At 42.4% G+C, this 21,766-nt stretch overlaps 1 protein-coding gene across 2 annotated transcripts in view; it reads left to right on the top strand.

Annotated features, from left to right (window-relative positions):
* Positions 1 to 21,766, top strand: part of MMP16 (matrix metallopeptidase 16) — a 940,897-nt gene that overhangs the window by 764,542 nt on the left and 154,589 nt on the right. For both annotated transcript variants that reach the window (XM_029591617.1, XM_029591618.1), the window contains one exon: positions 8,731 to 8,869. In XM_029591617.1, the coding sequence (XP_029447477.1) occupies positions 8,731 to 8,869 (139 nt within the window). The remainder of the gene's footprint in view (positions 1 to 8,730; positions 8,870 to 21,766) is intronic.

Genomic DNA, 21,766 nt, shown 5'->3' with positions numbered 1-21,766 from the left:
CTTTACACTGAGTGGAAATATACCAAATCATGCATCAAATAAAAGAGACACCCAAATTGAAATATTAAAATAAACTTTTCTATAGAAAATTTAAAACTGTTTAAAACATTTAAAATGATTTACAAATAAAAGAAATGAGAAAAAAATGGGAAAGAGGTGGAAAAATCTAGGGACCAAACTATTTACATAAAACAGAAAGGGTCCAGGAACCTTGATAGGCCAGGTTTTGAAAGGCCTAGGGAGCTGAACTTATAGCCATCTACTCAAGAGTATCTGTGTAGCCTTCTTGAGCCTGATTTTGACACTCCACCATCATAACCAGCCTCCTGAGGTCAGCTCCGACCCTGCTCAACTCCTCCCCCACCTTCTGCAGAACAGGCCAAAAGCAGCCAGAGACCCTGCTTCCTGACCTGGAGCGGGTGTTTTGGTCACTGAGTCACATTCTGCTGCTAGGCAGTGGTCTGTAGATTCTAGCAGGAGGTGTCAAGGTGGCTCATTGCCTCCTTCATCCAGCAATGGCTGAGAAGCCCCAGGACCAGCATCCCAAGGTCCTGGGGCAGAAAGGGGAAGAGGCCCTACAGGGAAGGGAAAAGGGATTGCTGTGGCTAAAGGCCCAGGACCTCCAGTAGGGGGGTGGGTGGGGGCAGCGCGAGGGGAGAATGGCTACTGTTTCACCACAGGGTCCACACTGCTCATGGTGCTGGTGGTAGAGGTAGCTGCTGCTACCCCATGGTGGCCACTGATGCTGCAGCAGCAGCAAGAGTGGCCTGAGACTTTTCCTTCTTTTCTTCCCACAAGTTGTGTGGCAATCCATTATCTCACATGCTCCAGGGTATGATCTGCATGCTCCTACAAGGAATTAGAGGTGATGGTAAGTGCTTCTAGTGGAGGGACACACATGTTCTGTAAGGATTGGCAAGGCTATAGACAGATTCCCAGAGATACGTATACTTGTGTAAGGCTGTCTTGTAATACATGATGGCTAGGTAGTGTTAGTGGTTTGGAGGTAGGGTAAGTGTCCGGGAGCTTCGTGTTGAGGTCTACCCTAGATAGCAGGACATCAAGTGCCAGGATCCTGCCACTAGTCTGTAGGTGTGTGTTGAATGTGAGGCATCGAGTTCGCCTGATAAGAGTATAGGATCTAACAACCCCCTGAGTTCAATACTAAGCCTGTGCGTGCATAACAAGTACTGTTTCATAACAGTGCAGCCCATAACCCAGATAGGCAAAATGAAGCATACTGAAATATTTTCTGACATCCAGATTTTGGTTTTTATGTAGCTAAAATTATCTTGAAAAAAATAACTTTCCTTTATAGACGGCGAAACAAGGACCTTGATGGGGCTTTTACTTTGTGGGGAACATTTAAATTGAGATCCCAGAGAGAATGAAACAAGATATATATATATATATATTGGTAGAAAGAAGTGATAGACAATATTAATGCACTTGGTTAAATTTTGCATTTATATATGTTTTTGTAAAAAATCATTGTGACAGGGATGTGTTGCATCCGTCGGTCATAGACGGCTGCAATCTCTGTTGCTCACCTCCTTTTTCCCTGCTTCAGTGGAACTCGGATATTTGGCGACCTCTGCCTCTTCATGCCGCTCTCTTCGGCGTTCCTGAAATAGCATAGGTAATCCCGTCCGCCATCTTGAATCGGGCATTACCTAAGGCATTTGCGCATGTGCCAGGCCCCATCTTATACATGTCATGGCGGGAACCTTGGGGGCATCTGCTCCTCATCTGCCTGCTTGTAATTAACCCTGCTGGACTGAGCTACCTACGAGTTAGCAAGGACTTCCTTCCTGCTATATTCCACTCCTTCAGAGACATTTTGCTTCACTACGCTGAGCTCATTCCTGACACTGAGACTCAAATGCCTTAGGTACCCACTCCTCGGGGGCCTTGGTACATTCAGGCTATCCGCTCCTTGGAGGTCCTTCCTGCCTAGAACCACTCTCCATCTACTCTGGGTGAGTCTGGTTCAGCCTGGTGAGTTTGCTTCCTTCTGCTATTGGAACCTCTGGTGTGCCTCGGGCCACTACCAAGATCTTCTCAGCAACCTTCCTGGCATACTTCAGAGTGAGTACCATCATTCCTTCAGCCCTGCGGACCTCCTGCACTACTCTCAAGCACTCTCCTGTGATTCTCGGGGTACCCTGTGCTGCTGGCCACTACCGGATCTACTAGAGAAGTTTCATCTGAGGAGGCATTTCTCGGTGTACCCCGTGTCGCGGGCCACTACCGGGGACATCACCATTGAGCTACCTTTTACTCTGGACTGTGTCTCTCTTCCCACATGGTGGGATTCCTCAACATTCTAGTATAATAAAGTCTCTTTGCTATTGTGTCTGTCTCAGCTGAGGCCACGCCTATTGTGATGAGTCCCCTCAGGGCTCCTCCCTGTGGGTAGAGTCAGCTCTCACCTCAATCCAGGGTCCACAAACATCCCAGTTCATAACAGGATGAATGATGCTTGTGTGAGTTTTAGCTTGTTTTAAAGAGAAGTTAAAGGTAAAATTTAGTAATAGTAATATGTTTTCTCCATTTAAGTGATTGGTTTAAGGAGATGATGTTAAATGTTGGGACTCCAGATTGGAGAAGAGATATGATAGAGGCCTGTAAAATAATGAGTGGAATGGAATGTGTAAAAGTTAATTAGTAGTTTACTCTTTTGAAAATTACAAAGACCAGGGGACATTTAATTTACTAGGTAATACATTTAAAACTAATATGGGAAAATCTTTTTTTACTCAATGCAAAATTAAGCTCAGGCATTCATTGCCAGAGGATGTGGTAAAAGCTATTAATGCAGCTTTGTTTAAAAAAAGGTTTGGACAAGTTCCTAGAGGAAAAGTCCATTAACCATTACTAAGGTAGAGTTGCAGATATCCACTATTTATTTTTGGTATAAACAGTTTGGAAACTATATACTTCCTGAGATCCAGCCAGGTACTTTTGACCTGGCTTGGTCACTGTTGGAAACAGGATACTGGGCTTGGTGGACCTTTGGTCTGACCCAGTGTGGCAAGTCTTATGTTCTAATAAACATATATAACAACATATTTAGAAAATGTTGATTAATTGATGCAATATTGAGGAAAGGTATTTTTTCTAGATGATTTTATCTACCTAAAAAACAAAATTTGGGTGTGAGAATATTTTTCAATATTCTTCATTTTGTTACTATAAGACAGCTTATTTGCCATTTTTTTAATACCAGGTAATAGGAAACCATGAAGTAAATGTGCATGAGGGTTTCTTGAAGCAATAGGCAGAGCCAGGGTCTTGTAGCAGAGCAATAGCTGGTCCAGTGATGTAATCAGGAAATCAAGAAACCTTGTTAATATATCCCTGATGGTAATTTTATGACATTAATTCCCTGCTTCTCCTGCCACAATTGCATCTGGTCCAGACACTCCCCTTCCTTTCTTCTGAGATCCAGGGCCGCCTTCTTGATGTCCTCAATCTGTCAAGAGAAATAGGAACACAAAGCTATTCATTCACTATTTCCCCCCATTTCTTCTCCAAGGTACCTCTATTACCCCCTGCCCCACCCTCTATTGCCCCAACTCACCCCTAACACCCCTATCCACACCCAAACCCACTATCGCCCCAACCATCCCTAACAACTCCAACCCCCACCCCTAATGCCCCAATCCATCCCTATCTCCCCTTTACCCCATCCCACTCCTTGAAACCCTATACCACTCCCTATTGCTCCAACCCACTCCTAGCATCCCTACCCTCTTACCCTCTCCACTATTTCCCTTAACCATCCCTAACAAACTCTAGCCTACCCCTACTGCCCCATCCACTTCTATCACCCTCTTATCCCACCCCCTATTGCCCCCCAACCCACCCCTAACATCCTCTACCCCACCCAACTTTTTTTTTTCAATTCTTTTATTGGTTTTTAAATACAATACATAAATATAACTATTGTATTTGTAAAATACAGAAAAGGAACAAGAAAAATATATCAGTACAAATTATTAAACTATTTATATATATCTTCCATTTTCTGTAATCTATTGCAAGAAAAAAAAGAGAAAGTGTAATTTATTGGAGCAAACTACAATGAAACGCTTTTTATAGCTATAAGAAAAAGTAAGCTAATTCCCCTTTCTTTCTAATTCTCCCCCGACTTATCTAATAGGGATGTGAATCGTTTTAGGACGATTAAAATTATCGTCCGATAATTTTAATATCGTCTTAAACCGTTATGGAACACAATACAATAGAGATTCTAACGATTTATCGTTATAAATCGTTAGAATCGTGAGCCGGCACATTAAAACCCCCTAAAACCCACCCCCGACCCTTTAAATTAAATCCCCCACCCTCCCGAACCCCCCCCAAATGAGTTAAATAACCTGCGGGTCCAGCAGCGGTCCGGAACGGCAGCGGTCCGGAACGGGCTCCTGCTCCTCAATCTTGTTGTCTTCAGCCGGCGCCATTTTCCAAAATGGCGGCGAAAAATGGCGGCGGCCATAGACGAACACGATTGGACGGCAGGAGGTCCTTCCGGACCCCCGCTGGACTTTTGGCAAGTCTCGTGGGGGTCAGGAGGCCCCCCACAAGCTGGCCAAAAGTTCCTGGAGGTCCAGCGGGGGTCAGGGAGCGATTTCCCGCTGCGAATCGTTTTCGTACAGAAAATGGCGCCGGCAGGAGATCGACTGCAGGAGGTCGTTCAGCGAGGCGCCGGAACCCTCGCTGAATGACCTCCTGCAGTCGATCTCCTGCCGGCGCCATTTTCCGTACGGAAACGATTCGCGGCGGGAAATCGCTCCCTGACCCCCGCTGGACCTCCATGAACTTTTGGCCAGCATGTGGGGGGCCTCCTGACCCCCACGAGACTTGCCAAAAGTCCAGCGGGGGTCCGGAAGGACCTCCTGCCGTCCAATCGTGTTCGTCTATGGCCGCCGCCATTTTTCGCCGCCATTTTGGAAAATGGCGCCGGCTGAAGACAACAAGATTGAGGAGCAGGAGCCCGTTCCGGACCGCTGCCGTTCCGGACCGCCGCTGGACCCGCAGGTTATTTAAGTCATTTGGGGGGGGTTCGGGAGGGTGGGGGATTTAATTTAAAGGGTCGGGGGTGGGTTTTAGGGGGTTTTAATGTGCCGGTTTTGCGATTTTTCGATTTTTCGATTTTTCACGATTTTTCACGATTTTTCACGATATTTTACCCCCCCAAACGGCAACAATACGATTCCCTCCCCCTCCCAGCCGAAATCGATCGTTAAGACGATCGAGGACACGATTCACATCCCTATTATCTAATCCCACAAGTGTACTGAGATGTTCTGGATCAGTGTAATGATAAGTCTGCCCTTTCATTTTAACTATACATTTACAGGGATAGCGAAGCAAAAACTGCCCTCCTCTCTCAAGTACAGTTTGTCTCAGAGCGAGAAATCTTTTCCTCCTAAGTTGCGTTGATTTAACTATATCTGGATATATCCAGATTTTATAACTGTAGAAAGTCTTCAGTCTATTTCGAAAAAAGTATCTTAATATGTTTTCTTTATCCGAAATAAAAGCCAATGTGACTAGCATGTTACCTCTCTTTTCAATTACTAATTCATCCTGAGATTTTTCTAAGAATTCTGATAAATCTAATGATAGCTCAGCATTATTCATTTGTTCCTCAGATTTTCTTGTTGTTTGTTGCTCCACTACTTGTGTTTGCTCTTTTACTACGGTACCAGTATTTGTATTGATATAAAAGGCTTTAACTATTGTTGGCATAAGTGTCTCCGGTATCTGTAATATTTGTAGAACATATGATCTAAACAGTTCAATTGGATTTACTTTACTAGTAATTGGAAAATTTATAATCCTTAAATTCAATATCCGGGAATAATTTTCTATGTTCTCTAACTTCCTCAACATCTCAGTCTCTCCTTTTATCTGATGTACTTGAATTTTTTCTATTTGTGATACCCTTTGTTCCATAACTTTCATATCTTTCTGTTGTACTATCATTACCTCTGCATTACTTTTCACAACTGAATTAGTCTCATTCACTGCCTGTGTTAAATTATTTATAGAAGAGTCCAATTTAGTCAAAAATGTCCATAACGTTTCTAGTGTTATATTTGTAGGTCTCACAGTCAATTCATGTAATATTTTCTTCTCAGTTGCAACTTCCTTTTTTTCCTTTATACCCTTTTCAGATGTTTGATCTCGTTCCGATTTTTTATCTGTACTTGTGGGGGATACAGTCTTTACATTCAGAATCTCCAGCTCATCTCCATTTGTTGCTTCACTTTCTTCCATACTCCCAGTTTCTCCTTGGGAATTTATTGGCTTATTGAGGGATATTATCCCTTCTTTGCCTGGAGGTGTTGGTGTGTGCGGGGCCCCTGGACTTAAAGAGATGTCCTCGGCCAGTGGGGATGTAATATGCTCCATATCAGTCCCCACAGCGGCCCCCTCAACAGGGGTATTTTGTGGGGAATTAAGCCAATCTGTCACAGTCCTTTGAGCAGAGTTCACTATTGGGGTACTTGAAATTGGCCTAATTTTGGCCTTGCGTTTCGTATGCGGCATAAATATGCCTTTAAACAAAAACTCTGTTCCAGAAGGGCAGAGGCTGTGCTTACTTATAATCAATACACTCCTCTTTAAGGAGGTTGAGGAGTTATCTTACAATACGAATTATCTTACTTGCAGCTGTTTCCACTGATTTTCCCAGGCAAATAAAATAAGCTTTCATCAAAATATTTCTTATAAAAAGCTTTTACCTGCGTATCCAGCGGAGCCGGTCAGAGCCACGCGCCCCTTAGGCGCGCAGCTTTGGCAGCGCGCCGTCGGCAGCTACGCGCCGTCAGGAAACCAATTTATGTAATTTTTCGGCCCCTCCTGTTGACGTTACAGCCGATGATTGGCTGTTCTGAATACCGTGGGGGCAGGCTCGCGTCTACCCCCGGAAGTCCCATTTCAGTCAGAAAACGAAGGTAAAAACCTTAATTCAGGTAGGCAGCCGCAGGAAAGCAGGAAAATCTTTGCAAAGTCACTAGGTAATATCTCCTCACCTCGAGTGGACTCACAACAGGCAAGGCTTTATAATCCCTTTTGGCCCCTCCTGTTGATGTTGCAAACCGATGATTGGCTGTTCTGGATACCGTCGGGGCAGGCTCGCGTCTACCCCCGGAAGTCCCGTTTCAGTCGGAAAACGAAGGTAAAAACCTTAATTCAGGTAGGCAGCCGCAGGAAAGCAGGAAAATATTTGCAAAGTCACCAGGTAATATCTCCTCACCTCCTCCACCCAACTTTATATTGCCCTCTATGTACTTACTCCTCTGGGGTAGACACAATACTATTGAATTTGGTCTACAAGTACCTCCAGGCTATCTGCATTCATCTGTTGTGATACTGGACCTTTTGGATTGGGATAATTTCTACTCTTCCTTCACCACCAGGGCCAACAGATTAGGGCGTGCTGGGCCTAGGGGGCTCATCTTGGAATGAGCCCATCCTGGAAAAACCAAATGTTTGCGTGTATATGGACAAATATACATTCATATGTTTGCAATTTTGCACAAATGTAAGCGTAAGTTCAGTTTTGCACATATACTCATATATTTTATGTAAGAAATATGCATATTTTATAATCTGCTCAGGTGTACACATGCAGATTATAAAATATGAGGTATATCTACATATATGTCGTCATATACACTTGTTTGAAAGTTATCCTCAAAATGGTGAATTTTTAAAAGGCTGGCGTGCTCCAAAGCAGGAAGATACACACAGAAGTTGGGCTGGCACATGCTGCACAGATTTTAATAGGCACCCACATACATGCGTACCTCCCGATATTAACACAAAAATTGTTTTGACAAAAAAGAGCCGGGGAGACGGAAAATGGTCAATTGCGTTAGCATGCGTGTGTTTTAAAATCCCCCCCACTTACGTGGTAGAGGCAGTGTTTGCACGCACATGCACATACAATATAAAATTGTGCACACATTTACATGAGTACAGCTGATTTTATACCATGTAGGCATATTCACACATATTATAAAATAGCTGTTTCTCAAGGAGCAAGCCGGCATTTGCACATCCATGTGCACCCGCACTGCCGTTTAAAAGTTACCGTCCCCACCTGTAAATTTACATGCACAAATTACTCATTGCAAAGAGTAGGTATAACTTTGTGCGGGAGAGTTTCTGTGCATATCCGTTCAGAATTTTCATAGTAAACATGCTCATAAATGTGCTTTGACAATGGGCATACTTTATGTATTTTTGCAGTGTGTAAGATGTGGGTTGTGATAAATTTACCCTCCCTTTGGTCATCTCCCATCTTAATACAGGAAATTGTTTTTTCTTAGAGTTTTATGTCTTAACTTTAAAGCAAGGAGATGTCTGGCTTTATCTCCTCAATTAAAAAAAAAAAAAACCTAATTAAATCTATTTTGTTCTCCTTTCTCTTTTGAATTCTTCTTGAAAGAACATCTTGGGTATATGAAATAAAGTAGGAGTATTAACAATAAGACTAATGACCACAAAAAGGAGCAGAGCCTGTTGACTCAGAGATCCCAAGAATCCTGTGTAATAGAATAATAATCTGGGGGGGGGGGGGGGGTTGTTGTTTTAAACCGAAATGCAACTGGATGGCTATGTCCAATATAGTGATTATGCCTTTTCTAGAAATAAGGAAATTAATTTAGTGAGTTCCGGAAATTCTGAATTAAGTGGTTGTTTGTTTTCCAGGATCAGTGGTTTTGGCGTGTGAGAAATAACAGGGTGATGGATGGATACCCCATGCAGATTACTTACTTCTGGAGGGGCCTGCCTCCTAGCATTGATGCAGTATATGAAAACAGTGAGGGGAATTTTGTTTTCTTTAAAGGTAAGATATGCATCCAGTACGATGTTGGCACAATGTTAAAAGATCTTTCCTCTTTGCTTTTCTGTACAATTTATTGAAAATTGTAATAATTGCAGAGAAGGATATCACAGAAAGTTACTCATGAATGACAATACTTGCAACTTTTAAACAGATAAGATATTAATGTCCAGATGCCACCCTTTCAATGAAACATTGCAATAATTTGTATTTCATTGTTATAAAATAATAGAATTTGTCAGAGGTTTATATCTACTGCAAACCTTATAATACAATATGGGGCATATTTATGCACGTAGGGGGGGTTACACATGCCGAGCCTATTTTATAAAGGCCCGGCGACGCTCGTAAAGCCCCAGGACACATCTAAGTCCCAGGGCTTCAGAAAAGGGGCGGGGCCAGAGGCCTCCAGCACAGTGGCCATTTGCCGCTGTGTCGGAGGATCGCGTGCCAGCAGGCTTCCGGCTTGCGCAAGAGGTAAGATAAAGGTCGGGGGGGGGGGGGTTAGAATAGGGCTAGGGGGTGGTAAGGTTAGGAGAAGGGGTAGGAAGGATAGAGTAGGGGGAAAGGAAGTTCCTTCCCAGGCTGCTCCTAAATTGGAGCGGCCTGGGAGGGAACGGGTGAAGGCCGCGGGCGTTGGCGCGCGCAAGATGCACTAGTATGCATGATGTGCGCGCATGTTATAAAATCGGGTGTCCATGTGTGTGTGCCGGGTTGTGCGCGCACATGGACGCCTGCATGTAGCTTTTAAAATGTACTCCTATGTTAATGAAACACAGCGATACAATAAAATCTCTTCATAGGGAAATGAAATTCTACAAACTGAAAAAGAAAATCCCTAAAATGATCAGAATAAACTGAAATCTAGAAAAGTATATTAAAATAGACAGAAATTTCTCAGAAGGGAGGATTTAAAAATAAAACTCAGGTTTTTCTTTAATATCACAAAAAATAGATCCAGGCATCATGATACTTTGTATCTTTAATGGATCTAAGAAAGGTACTTTTTCTATAACCAAAATTCCTCAGATGTGCTTAAGTCATTCTACTACTACTACTGCCACTAGTAATCATTTCTATAGCACTACTTGGGGGAAGAGGAGAGTTCTGAGTTATCCAAGCTGCAACAATAGTTTCTAGCTGCCATATTAAGGTGGTAATTAGTTGACTTCAATGAGGATATTGTTTGACAGATTACAAACTGACCAAGTAGTAGAACAAGAGGCTCACAGGATAATTCTGAATTAATAATGTGCTCAACAGTTTGCACTACCTTTCTTCAAAAATCCTTTTTGTATCTATTCAAAAACCCTTAATTAAAAAGCAAATCCATCAAATATAGGCCATGGCATCAGGTCACCCACAACGTCTACAACAATCTGATGAGGAGAAAGAGAATATATTATGTAGCCTAGTTGATGTCAGATATAAAGAATAAAGAATGTTAGAGTGTGATCCCAGAATATGCAAATAGTAAATTTTATGGTTTACTTCCATATACAAATCAGATTGTTGCTTGAATAATTTAACTTAACATCCCCACTTCCATTGGCCACCATAATTTGAATAATACATGTATTTTATTAATTTATGTTAGATAAATTGCTGGTATCAAACCCCTTATATGTTTCTCTGGCAAAAATAAATAGAAATTTCCTTTGAGCAACAGAGCATTGTTGTGTATAACACCAGAGACTTAAATATAGGCACAATAGTCTTGCTTATTTATATAGTAAGAATTGAACATAGTTTTAAAATCTTTAATATTCACATTGAGGATAACTTTCAAAACTGTTTGCGGGCAAATTTACTACTGTATTTTATAACCTTTGTGCAAACAATATGCACAGGTTATAAAATATGAGTACATATCCGCTCAAGCATGCTCAGGTTTGTAAAAACTGCGAGCTGCGCAAGTTTGAACTTATACGGAAAAGTATCTGAAGAAGTTCTGATTTGTATGGCTAAGTAGTTGTGTTACAGAAACATTTAGAGGTATTCATTGGAGAACTGACATTACTAAAGAATTTTAGACCTTATAAACGATGAAGAGGAGTTGATTTGTATACTGCAATCTCTGCTAGCTGCATTGTACAAATCAACTCCTTTTCAACGCTTATAAGGACTAAAATTATTTAATGATTTCAATTGTACAATGAATACTTCTGAATGTTTCTGTAACACCACCCCCAAACCCCAATCTATCTCCCGAAAACAGCCTGAATCAAAGTGCCACTTACAATGGTTAATATATCGAGCGTCAGGCTGAGCCCTATAAAGAGGCTCTTTCTCTTCCCCTCCCCTCTCCTGAGCATAAGATATGTGTGCAAAGGCTGCAGACATATGCGCATGAAGTGTATTTTAAAATCTACACATACAGGGGTAGATTTTAAGAAGGTTACACGCGCCAGGCCTATTTTAAAAGGCACGGTCACGCGCATAAATGACCAGGACAGGCGTATGTCCCGGGACATCAGGGAGTGGGCGGGAAGGGGGTGGGGCGAGGCTAGAGGCCCTCGGCACAGCGGCCATTTGCCGCTGTGCCGGGGAATCATGCCGGTAGGGTGCTGGCGTGCACTCCTTGCTCCTGCCTCCAGGAACAGGTAAAAAAAAAATTTGGGGGGGTTAAGTTAGGGTTAGGGGGTGAGAAGGTTAGGGGAAGGGGTAGGAAGGTCAGGCTAGGGGGTAGGGAATGGGGAAAAGCCTCGGGCGTCTGCACACGCAAGTTGCACAATTGTGCACCCCCTTGTGCGCGCCGACCCCCGATTTTATAACACGTGCACATCTGCACGCAAATGTCATAACATTGCGTGTCCATATGTGCGTACCGGGTAGCATGCGCACATGGACGCATGGGCGCAACTTTATAGAATCTACCCTATAATGTATAAAATAGTGCATATCTTTGCACATGTTGAGATATGCATGTTTATGGGCATGCACAACCCTTTTAAAATCTACCCGTATATGTTTTGGTGTATTTCCCTCCCAGTCCCACCATCAGGAATACATTGATCCACAAAACATGTGTTTTTACCAGAGAGGGTGCTAAATGGCATTGAAATTTGCTCTCCTAACACACATTAATGAGCATGTGAGAATTATAATGCACAAACAGGACTTATCCAAAAAAATGTTTGGGAAAAGATATTGTTCAAAAAAGTTTTTTCTGAAAGGATATTGTCAAAAAATAAATGTTTGTGAAAGGATATTGCCCCCAAACATTTTTTGAAAAGATAGTAGACCTCACTTCCTGCCATCGCCATTTTGTAACTGCAAGAGAAGCCTCTAACCATGTAAATAATTTATGAATTAGATCATTCCTTTGAGGAAGAGCTGATTGTTTGAAGCACAGGCCCATCTCAGGCGATTTGAAGGGCCATTGTGAAGACAGAAGTTTTATTACCAGTGATATAAGAAACCGGATAGGAAACATAATTGTTTTCTGATTTCCGTCAACCATTGATAACTGATAAGTTTTTAGTGCATAAATGAAAAAAAAATTGTAAGAGAGACTATTATATTAGACCAATAATTATATATGAGGCTGATGGACTAAGCATGTGAATGCAAATACCTGATGATGCCAGATATGATGGTCTTTCGTTCATATTATTGATTTATTTATTTCAAGCGTGAGGATCATTTTTGATATAGATTTTAAAAGGAGGCCGTGCGCATCCATGTGCGTGCGGTTCCCAGCGCACACATGGACGCGCCAATTTTATAACATGTGCGTGCCGGTGCACGCATGTTATAAAATCTGATAGCCTCGCACACATGCATGTGCGGATTTTAAAATCCGCGCGCACATGTGCGGGTGGCCTGTGACTTGAACGCTCAGAGGGGGGAGTTTTGCAAAACAATGCACGACGACACAATCGGGCATCTCCGAGTTCCCTCCTAGTCTGTTCCAGTTAAGGAGCGGACTAGGAGGGAAATTTCCTATACCTAACTCTATCCTTCCTCCCTCTTCCCCTCTCCGCCCCACCCCCTAAACCTACCCTAACTATCCCTATTTATTGTATTTTAATACTTACTCCTTCTCTGGAGCAGAAGTAATGTGCGCATGCCAACTGGCTGCCTGCGCATGCTTCCCCAGGACTGTGGCTAATGGTGCTGTCCTGGCCCACCCCCCACTCCCCCCTCCCCCTCCCCACCCAGATTATGCCCCCCCCCTCCTGCACTCGGACCGTTGGCTGCCAGTATTCAAAATGGCACCGATAGCCTTTGCCCTTACTATGTCACAGGGACTACCGGTGCCATTGGTCAGCCCCTGTCACATGGTAGGAGCACAAGATGGCACCGGCCATCCAGTACTCCTACCATGTGACAGGGTCCAGCCAATGGCACGGATACCCTGTCACATGGTAAGGGCAAAAGGCCATCGGCGCCATTTTGATTAGTGGCAGCCGACGGCCTGGGAGCGGGAGATCGCTCCAGGGACCCCCACTGGAACACCAGGTACCTGTAAAAGGTTTTTGGGGGGGTCGGGAGGGTGAAGGAAGCTAAGGGATTAGTTTTAAAGGGTCGGGGTGGGTTTAGGGGTTATTTTTGTGTGTCGTTTTTCCCGCCCTCCCCCAAAACGATAAGAGAACCCCCACAATCAATATCGTGGGGGTTTTCCTATCATTTTGGGGGAGCCCCCAATTTCTGACGATTTTGAAAATATCGTCCGGTATTTTTAATCGTCCGAAGCCCGATTCACATTCCTACAAAATAGTTGTAGGGCACACCTTCTGACTTGATGACAACTTCTTTATAGGTCCATTTGTGAGAATAAGCCATTTTGCTTGCATTTTATGTTTGTTCCCTTTTTTTGTTTTGTTGGTATACTTCTGTGGCATACATCTCTTTTTGTGTATTGAAATATGATAACTTTAACACTTGTAACTTATTTATATGCCATTAACATGGGCTGTTAAATGAACTAATTAACATATACAAACAGCCCATGTTAATGCACTTTAGTACAATGTCTTTTTTGTGTGCTAATATCAACATGTGATCACATCTCCCTTATCTTAAAAGAGCTACACTGACTCTCGGTAGAAAAAAGAATCGAATACAAAACTCTAGCAATCATCCACAATTCAACTCACCACAATGACCACGACAGCATCAACACCCTAATCAAAATGCAACACCAGATCAACAAACAAAGCTCGTCTAGAGATCCCATCAGTAACCACAGCCAAACTTGCCACAACTAGGAAAAGAGCATTCTCAATAGCTGGACCTCATCTATGGAAAACCCTACCAACCTACCTAAGACTCAAAAGAAATACCAAGTCATTCAAGAAACTGCTCAAAACATGGCTCTTCAAACAAGTCTACAAGGATGGGATAGGCTAAACCAACCATTGCACAGCACACACTCCCTTAACCATCACCAAAACCCCCCCTCCTTACTGATCAAGCCCCCCAACTTCTCTCATCTGTTTATACAATAACTCCAGCTTATGCCCCCCCTAGTAACATGACTCAGGTCACCCCCTTTGCCACATTTGAATAAATGTTCTCTTTCATAGTAACGGTTTTCTTTCCTTAACCTGATATTTTTTTGAATGTAAGCTCTTGTTACAGTTATCTGTTGATTTTAATGTATACTGTTATCACAGATGTCTTCTGATTTGAATGTAAAATGTTGTTACAAATGTAAACCGGAGTGAAGGCCAACATCAATACTTCAGTATATAAAAAACTTACAAATAAAAAAAAAAATTATTTATTTTGTAAAACTGGATAGACCACCCCATCTCTCGATGCAAAGCACTGTACAGTAATTAACAGAATACTGACATTTTGACAATGGAATATTTGATGCTTTAAAAAATGGGTCTGCTGTTGATGTCAATACTCCAGTCACAGAGCTAAAATCAACTCCTGTCAAACATAATTAAATTTAGCATTTGAAAATATTTTCTTAATCAAATAAGAATGTAAGAGCATAAGTCTTATCAGCCCAGCATCCTGTCTCCGACAGTGGCCAGACCAGGTAGTAGCAATGCAAGCTGTGTCTATTGCTTCATGATAATACCGTAGGAACAATGTGACTGTTTTGCAAATCACCAGTCAGATGCCATTGTCTAAAATAATCTGTGATCCATTACTTCAATGTTTCTTCTGGCATTATGCAATAAATTGCATAGACACAATGGACATTTGGTATATATATTAGCTGAAGCTTTTCCTTTTCAAAATTCTACTAGCGTCAGTGTTCTACCTGTGCATAGTATTATCACATAACACACACTTTGAAATGCCAATTACAAGCAATTGCATTGTGCCAAATAAGCCAGAGAAGAAATGAGAAGGTAATTTTCAAAAGGATTTAAGCATATAAAATTGGATATTATGCACATAAATGGACTTTTGAAAATTGCTACTTTTACACGTGAAACTCCTTTTACAATTTACTTGCTAGGGCTGAAGTTTCAACAGGTTTTATGCACATAAATGCACTTTATGATGGTAACTTTTAAAAAGGCACGTGGGTGCACATGTGCATGCGTTCCTTGGCCTGCACTCAGGGACACAGCTGTTTCATAACATATGCACTTATATGCATGCAAATGCCACTTCTACCACATAAATGGGAGGAGTTTGATAGACAAGCATGCTGACGCCATTACCAGTTTCCATAGTTTGTTCCCAGTTCACACAGGTAAGGGATAGGTGTTCCAAATCACCCTAACTTAAAAGCCTCCCTTCTGCCCTGTTAGCCCTTGAAACTTAAAACCTCACTGATATATCTATTTATCTTTATTTTATTATTTACACGGCCTTCATAAGAGAAGTAAAGTTACACAGCAGAGTATCCCGGCACGTGTGTGTGCACATAATTACGCATTAATTTGAAGTTGAAATCCAGGAACGTCCATGCTCTTTTCAGACCATGCTAACTCCCCAACCTTTTTTTGGAACTTTCCATTTGTGAACACGTCTGAAGATACATGCATTCTCGAATGGCTTTTAAAATCCACTCAGCACCCGCTAGCTCAACATATTTGAAAATCTCCTGGTTTTGGCACATGTCGGGATTTTAAAATTCACCTTTATGCACGTAAATGAGCGTTTGAAATGTGCTACTATATATGCTACTTTTACACAACTCTTTTGAAAATGTACTCCCAAATGTCTTTCCTTACTGTGTGTGAAGTGATAGAGGATCATCATGTGGAGACCCTTTAAATTTTGACTAGACAGCCCTAGTCCAATTGGATTAAAGAGTGTAAGAGAGGGGCGTATCATTCGTGACAGCACCTCCTCTGAGGCTGTCTGGGGTGTGAGCTCCTGAGAAATAATGGAGGGGGAGACTGGTCATGCAAATGGCAAATGCAATTTAATGTGGACAAATGCAAAGACATGTACTTAAGGAAGAGTAACTCAAATTATAGCTTCACAATGCAAGGTTCTGCATTAGGAGTCATCATTCAGGAAGAGAATCTAGGTGTCATCATTGATAATATGTTGAAATATTCTGCTCAGTGTGCAGCAGCAGCCTACAAAGCAAATAGAATATTAGGCATTATTAGGAAAGAAATAGAGAATTGTCATAATCCGCTATATTGATGGGAGGAGCAATCAGATAGGAGTAGCAATCTGATGTATTCCGTAGGTGGAGATAGTAGTGGGTGGATCCTTGGACCGATGACAGATGACCACACCCCCGGGGAAAGATCCCAAGAGGGACCACCAGCTAGGCTTAGAGTATAGAGACAGACACATACTAGTTCTTTTATTAAACAGGTCTTGAAACCAACAGAGGTGGCAGTAGTGAGCAGAAGTTCTTGGCAGGGCTGAAGTCCCTCAGATACTGGAACAGTGATCCCTGGATGGCTGAGCTGTTGAGAAACTGTAGACAGTGAGTAGGCAGGGTATGCAGAGTTCATGAACAGAACTTAGATGACAACACTCACATATTGGTCTCAAGGAGCTCAGGAGCTGGAAAGGATAGGCCCTCGAGGAGTGAGCACCTGGTTCCAGGGAAAGCTCTGAGAGAGCAATGGTAACTCACAATGATGTAGACAGTGATGGCTTCCAGGCAGAAGAGAATCAGCAGATAGTCAGGAACGAGGGCCCTCGAGGAGCGAGTACCAGTTCCTGTCTGTAACCTGAAAAGTAAAGAGAGAGTGAGGCCCCCAAGGAGCGGGTACCTCTGGTAAGTCCGAGGAGGCAGAGTAGCTTAGGCAGGGTAATGTGAGTAAACCTTGTCCAAACCTAACCTTTGCTAACTCGGTTAGATAGTGATATCAGAGACCTTTAAATATCGGAAGTCGATGATGTAATCTCAGGGGACGCCCCTGAGGTTCGCACTCTTGCTGGTACTTCACTCGGAGCGCACGGCAGGGAGACACCGTGGCAGCCAGCCATCCTTCAGACCTGGAGGGAGTCACCACAGAGGTAAAGAGGGCAGAGTGGAGACGTCGGGCAGCAACGGTCGCAACAAGAATAAAAGAGAGAATATCATAATGCCTCTGTATCGCTCCATGGTGCGACCTCATATTGAGTATTGTGAGCAGTACTGGTCACCACATTTCAAAAAATATATAGAAGAATTAGAAAAGGTACAGAAAAAGGCAAACAAAATGATAAAGGGGATGGAACAATGATGAAAGGCTAAAGAGGTTAGGACTCTTCAGTCTAGAGATGAGATGGCTGAGGGAAGATATGATAGAAATAATAATGAGTGGTGGAATGAGTAAACCCTTTCAAAGAGTACGAAGACTAGGTGACACAGAATAAAGTTACTAGGTGATACATTACAAACTAATTAGAGAACATGTTTTTTACTCAAAACATAATTGAGTTCTGGAATTCATTTCCAGAGGATGTGGTGAAAGCTAATAGGGGTTGATTTAAAAAAAAAAAAAAGTTCCGGTGTCCATGTGCATGCGGTTCCTGGTGCATGCATATGGACGCAGCAATTTTATAACACTTGCGCATCAGCCCTAGGAGGCTGATTCCCCTCTCATGGAAAGCCATGAGGATCCAGCATACCTCTTTGCCCAGAACAAGAAGGGGCTACTGTGACCTGAAGATGAAGAGAGAGACAAACCAGTATTTTTCCATGTTTTATCTTTTTCTATTTTGGGTTTTTGGGGAAGGAAGCTTTTAGTCATCCTTCCTTACCCTAATGTTGGGAAGATTTAAGAACTGTCTTTCTAGTGAGAGGCCTTTCCTCCAGGGAGGTCTACTATATTCTGGAGAGGAGACTGAGAGAGAGAGAGAGAGAAAGAGAGGACTTGTGACATCTGGAGACTGCCAAAGGATTCTTCACCCTGTAGGGGTGAAGTAATATCTGAGGGTCATTGGGTGTTTTGGTAGGCTTTGGTAAACATCCAGGTTTTTAGTTCTTTTATGAAGGTTTTTAAATTTTGCTGTATTCTAAGTTCGGTTAGGAGGGTGTTCCAGAGTTTGGGCTTCCTAGGGATATGGCTCTCTTCCGAGTTGAGGTAAGTTGTTTGGACCGAGTAGGTGGAATCTTTAATAGACCTTTGTTAGCTGAGCGGAGGTTTCTGTTTGGGGAGTGTAGTTTTATAGATGTACTTAGCCATTTTGTTATATCTCTTTACATATGTGAAATGTGTTTTGTACATGCACACGTGCAGAAAATTGATTTTATGCATGTGAATAAGATGTGCATAAAAAATGTAATAATAGCCTGCCTAAATTAGGTTACAAAAGCATACGTGAGTTATATCATTTGCAAAGCTGAGTTATGCCTATAAGACTGCCTTGAAAGTTATCCCATCAAATTTATCACATGCCTACTATTATGTGTATAGAAGGTTTTGTGTACATGCACACTTTTGAAAATCCAAAAGTATGCATGTAACTCAAACCGCTTCCCAGCTCTGCCCACAGGAATTGCTCCACTCTGTCCAGGTATACTTATTTGCAAATAGGCTGATTGCACATACATTCACTTGCATATCAGGAAGGCAATTTTGTTAAAGGCCATTTCTGCAGATAAGATACCCTTTGTCTAATCTATTAGGTGCTTCTGTAACACACACAGAACTTGCAATAGAAATAAAATTATTAGTGCCCACCTGGGTACCCTTTTGATTGATATAAAACATATTTTCTGCTATGCTATGATCACTCTGATACATATGAAAGACAAAGACCATTGAAACTGCAACTCTTAAAAACCTATTTACTAAATAAATTCAGCTGTCAACATTTTGCAAACATTTTACCATTTAAATTGGAAAAGGTTTTAAAATCTTTACTAAACCACAACCAAATTAGATTTGTAAACAGATGGGCATTGGAACTCAATACAAGATGGTTCTTTAACTTGATTTTTCTTGCTAATAGCAGAAATTCCTTGCTCTTATATTGACACTAGATGCAAATAGGGCTTTTGATAGATTTTCATGGGTATTATTATTTTATACATTGGAACAGTTTGGTGTAGCATCCTCTTTCATTAACAATATTAAATTTATGTACTCTTGTCCTAAAGATATGTTATTAGAGTTCCATATTCAGCATTTTGGTGAATGTTGTCAGGAAGGACATGCATCCTACTGAATATATTTGGCTTATCTGAGTAAGTTTACCTGCAAAACTCTAAACCTAACCCGCCATATTCTGAATATAGCCAGTTAGATATAAAGGGGTAGATATTCAAAGCTGGCTATGTAAGTAACTCATAGGGTCATTCATCAAAATGTGTTATGGTGTTAACATACACAATAATAGCACTGTTGCACGGTGTGAATGCAAATTTTGGGAAGGGTTGGGATTTGGGAGGAGTTTGGGTGGGATTTATCAAAATGAGGGGCAATATTGCATAACACATACTATCACATGGTTTTAATGCTGCAAATAACTACACTTTTTTTCTGGTGTTAAGCTGTGCGATATGACCGAAACAGCCGTAATACAATTCGTGATAAATGTTTTGAATTGCATTTTGGCCATTTCTGGGCTGGGAGGGGGGGGGGGGAGAGTGAGAGAGAGAGAGATAGTACCCTGTTATAGAGTCCATCAAGCTAGGGTGAAAGAACATAGTAGAAATGTTATCTTTGTGAGATTTTCCTCGCTCCAAATGATGTCAAATCTTCACTGAGGTGGCTTGTGCTATTGATACTTCTCACTCTGCATGAAAAACTGGCCCATAAACCCTAAACCACCACCAGTACCTCACCTAGAGCTTTTTAGCGGGCCCTCCTATGGAGATATAAATACTTGACTATTATGAAGACCTTATGCATAGTCTCTCTCTCTCTCTCTCTCTCTCTCAGCATGAGATGGAAAATTACCCTAAACTCACCCTTTTTCCTTAGGCCTGCAATATTACAGCATTTTGATGAATCTAGGGATCAGCCAGTTAGAACCTATCTGGCTAAGTTACTATGTATATTCAGTGAATCAGCTGAGTATACATGTATATATACTGCTCTATGTCGCGTCTAAACTTACACTTATACTTATATGTCTAACTTGAATATCAGTTATACAACTAACTCACTCCTCCCCCAATGCGCCCAGAACATACCTACTATTTGTACATGTAACATTTAGCTGTATAAGGGACTTATAAAGTTAGGCAGCTGCTGAATATAGGCGTATATTCAGTGGCCGCTTCTTAGGCGCATAGGTTCCGCTTATCCGGCTGAATAGTGCTGAGCGTGCTTTGAATATCAGGCCCAACTTTATCCAGGTAAGTTCACATGGATATCTTGAACCTTTATTGATTATAACCTGTTGCGTTTGGCAGCTCATGGGACCCACTTGCAAACTACAACATTTAACATAGATGCTGCCAGCAGCCAGTCTCCCTACTCTCGCGGTGGGATGCTGTCGGATTTCCACCACGTGACTACATGCCAACAGAGCTGCTGCCTCTCGACTCCTTCCATAGGCATGCACACACTTGATGTCACCCCATTTAAAAGGCCTACAGCAGGAAAAGACTGTGTGCCTGATGATGACATCACATTCCTTAGCCCTATCTATAGGGCTTGCCTCACATTCTTACCTTGCCTCATCAACAGGTCCTCCTACTTTGAGTAGTGCATGCTGCCAGCATCCTTTCTCTCTCCAGCCTTGCCCCATCACTTCAGCTTTGCCTCATCTCTCCAGCTTTGCCTCACCTCTCCAGCCTGCCCTGCCTCATCCAGCCTTGTTTCATCTCTCCATCCTGCCCAGCCTTGTCCAGCCTTGCCTCACACCTCCTGTTTCCTCCCTGCCTGCCAGTCCTTCTGTGTCAGTTCTCCCTTCATCTTCCTTTTGGACTGATCACTGGATTTTACCCCTTGCCTGGACTCTGACTATTCTGATTGCTACCTGTCTCTGACCTTTGCCTGGCCCTGGACCTCCATCTATACCAACTCACAAGAGACTATCAACTAAATCTTGCCAGCTCCCAGAACCAAAGGGGAAAGGGGCTGGTATAGGTGAAGCCCTAGACCAGTCTCTTGCCAGTCAGGTTCTGCCAGCTGTTGGTAGGGGCCTATAGGGTTTGACTCATAGGCTGCACCAATCTCACCACAGTCACAAGGGTTCACAATGTTTACAGATTGCTGAGGTCATGAACCTAGTTGTCCTGACCTTACTCCTGGCAATCCCTAGCCTGGCCCGATGCATCCAGGAGCAACAGGGGCTCCTTGGTCAGGTCAGGTGGCTACTTGAGAGACTTGTAGCTCACATGGATGCCATGACTCCATGCAGGATCCTCTCCCCATGGCTCCATCTTCAGAAAGGCCTGTTTCTCTTTCCAGACTGATTCCTCGACTGCCATTATTGCCTAGGGATGTGAATCGTTTTAGGACGATTAAAATTATCGTCCGATAATTTTAATATCGTCTTAAACCGTTATGGAACACAATACAATACAGATTCTAACGATTTATCGTTATAAATCGTTAGAATCGTGAGCCG

The sequence above is a fragment of the Rhinatrema bivittatum genome, chromosome 2, assembly GCF_901001135.1.
Source record: "Rhinatrema bivittatum chromosome 2, aRhiBiv1.1, whole genome shotgun sequence".
Lineage (NCBI taxonomy): Eukaryota > Metazoa > Chordata > Amphibia > Gymnophiona > Rhinatrematidae > Rhinatrema > Rhinatrema bivittatum.
Note: the sequence above shows the minus strand (reverse complement) of the source record. Positions and strands in the feature narration are given on the sequence as shown.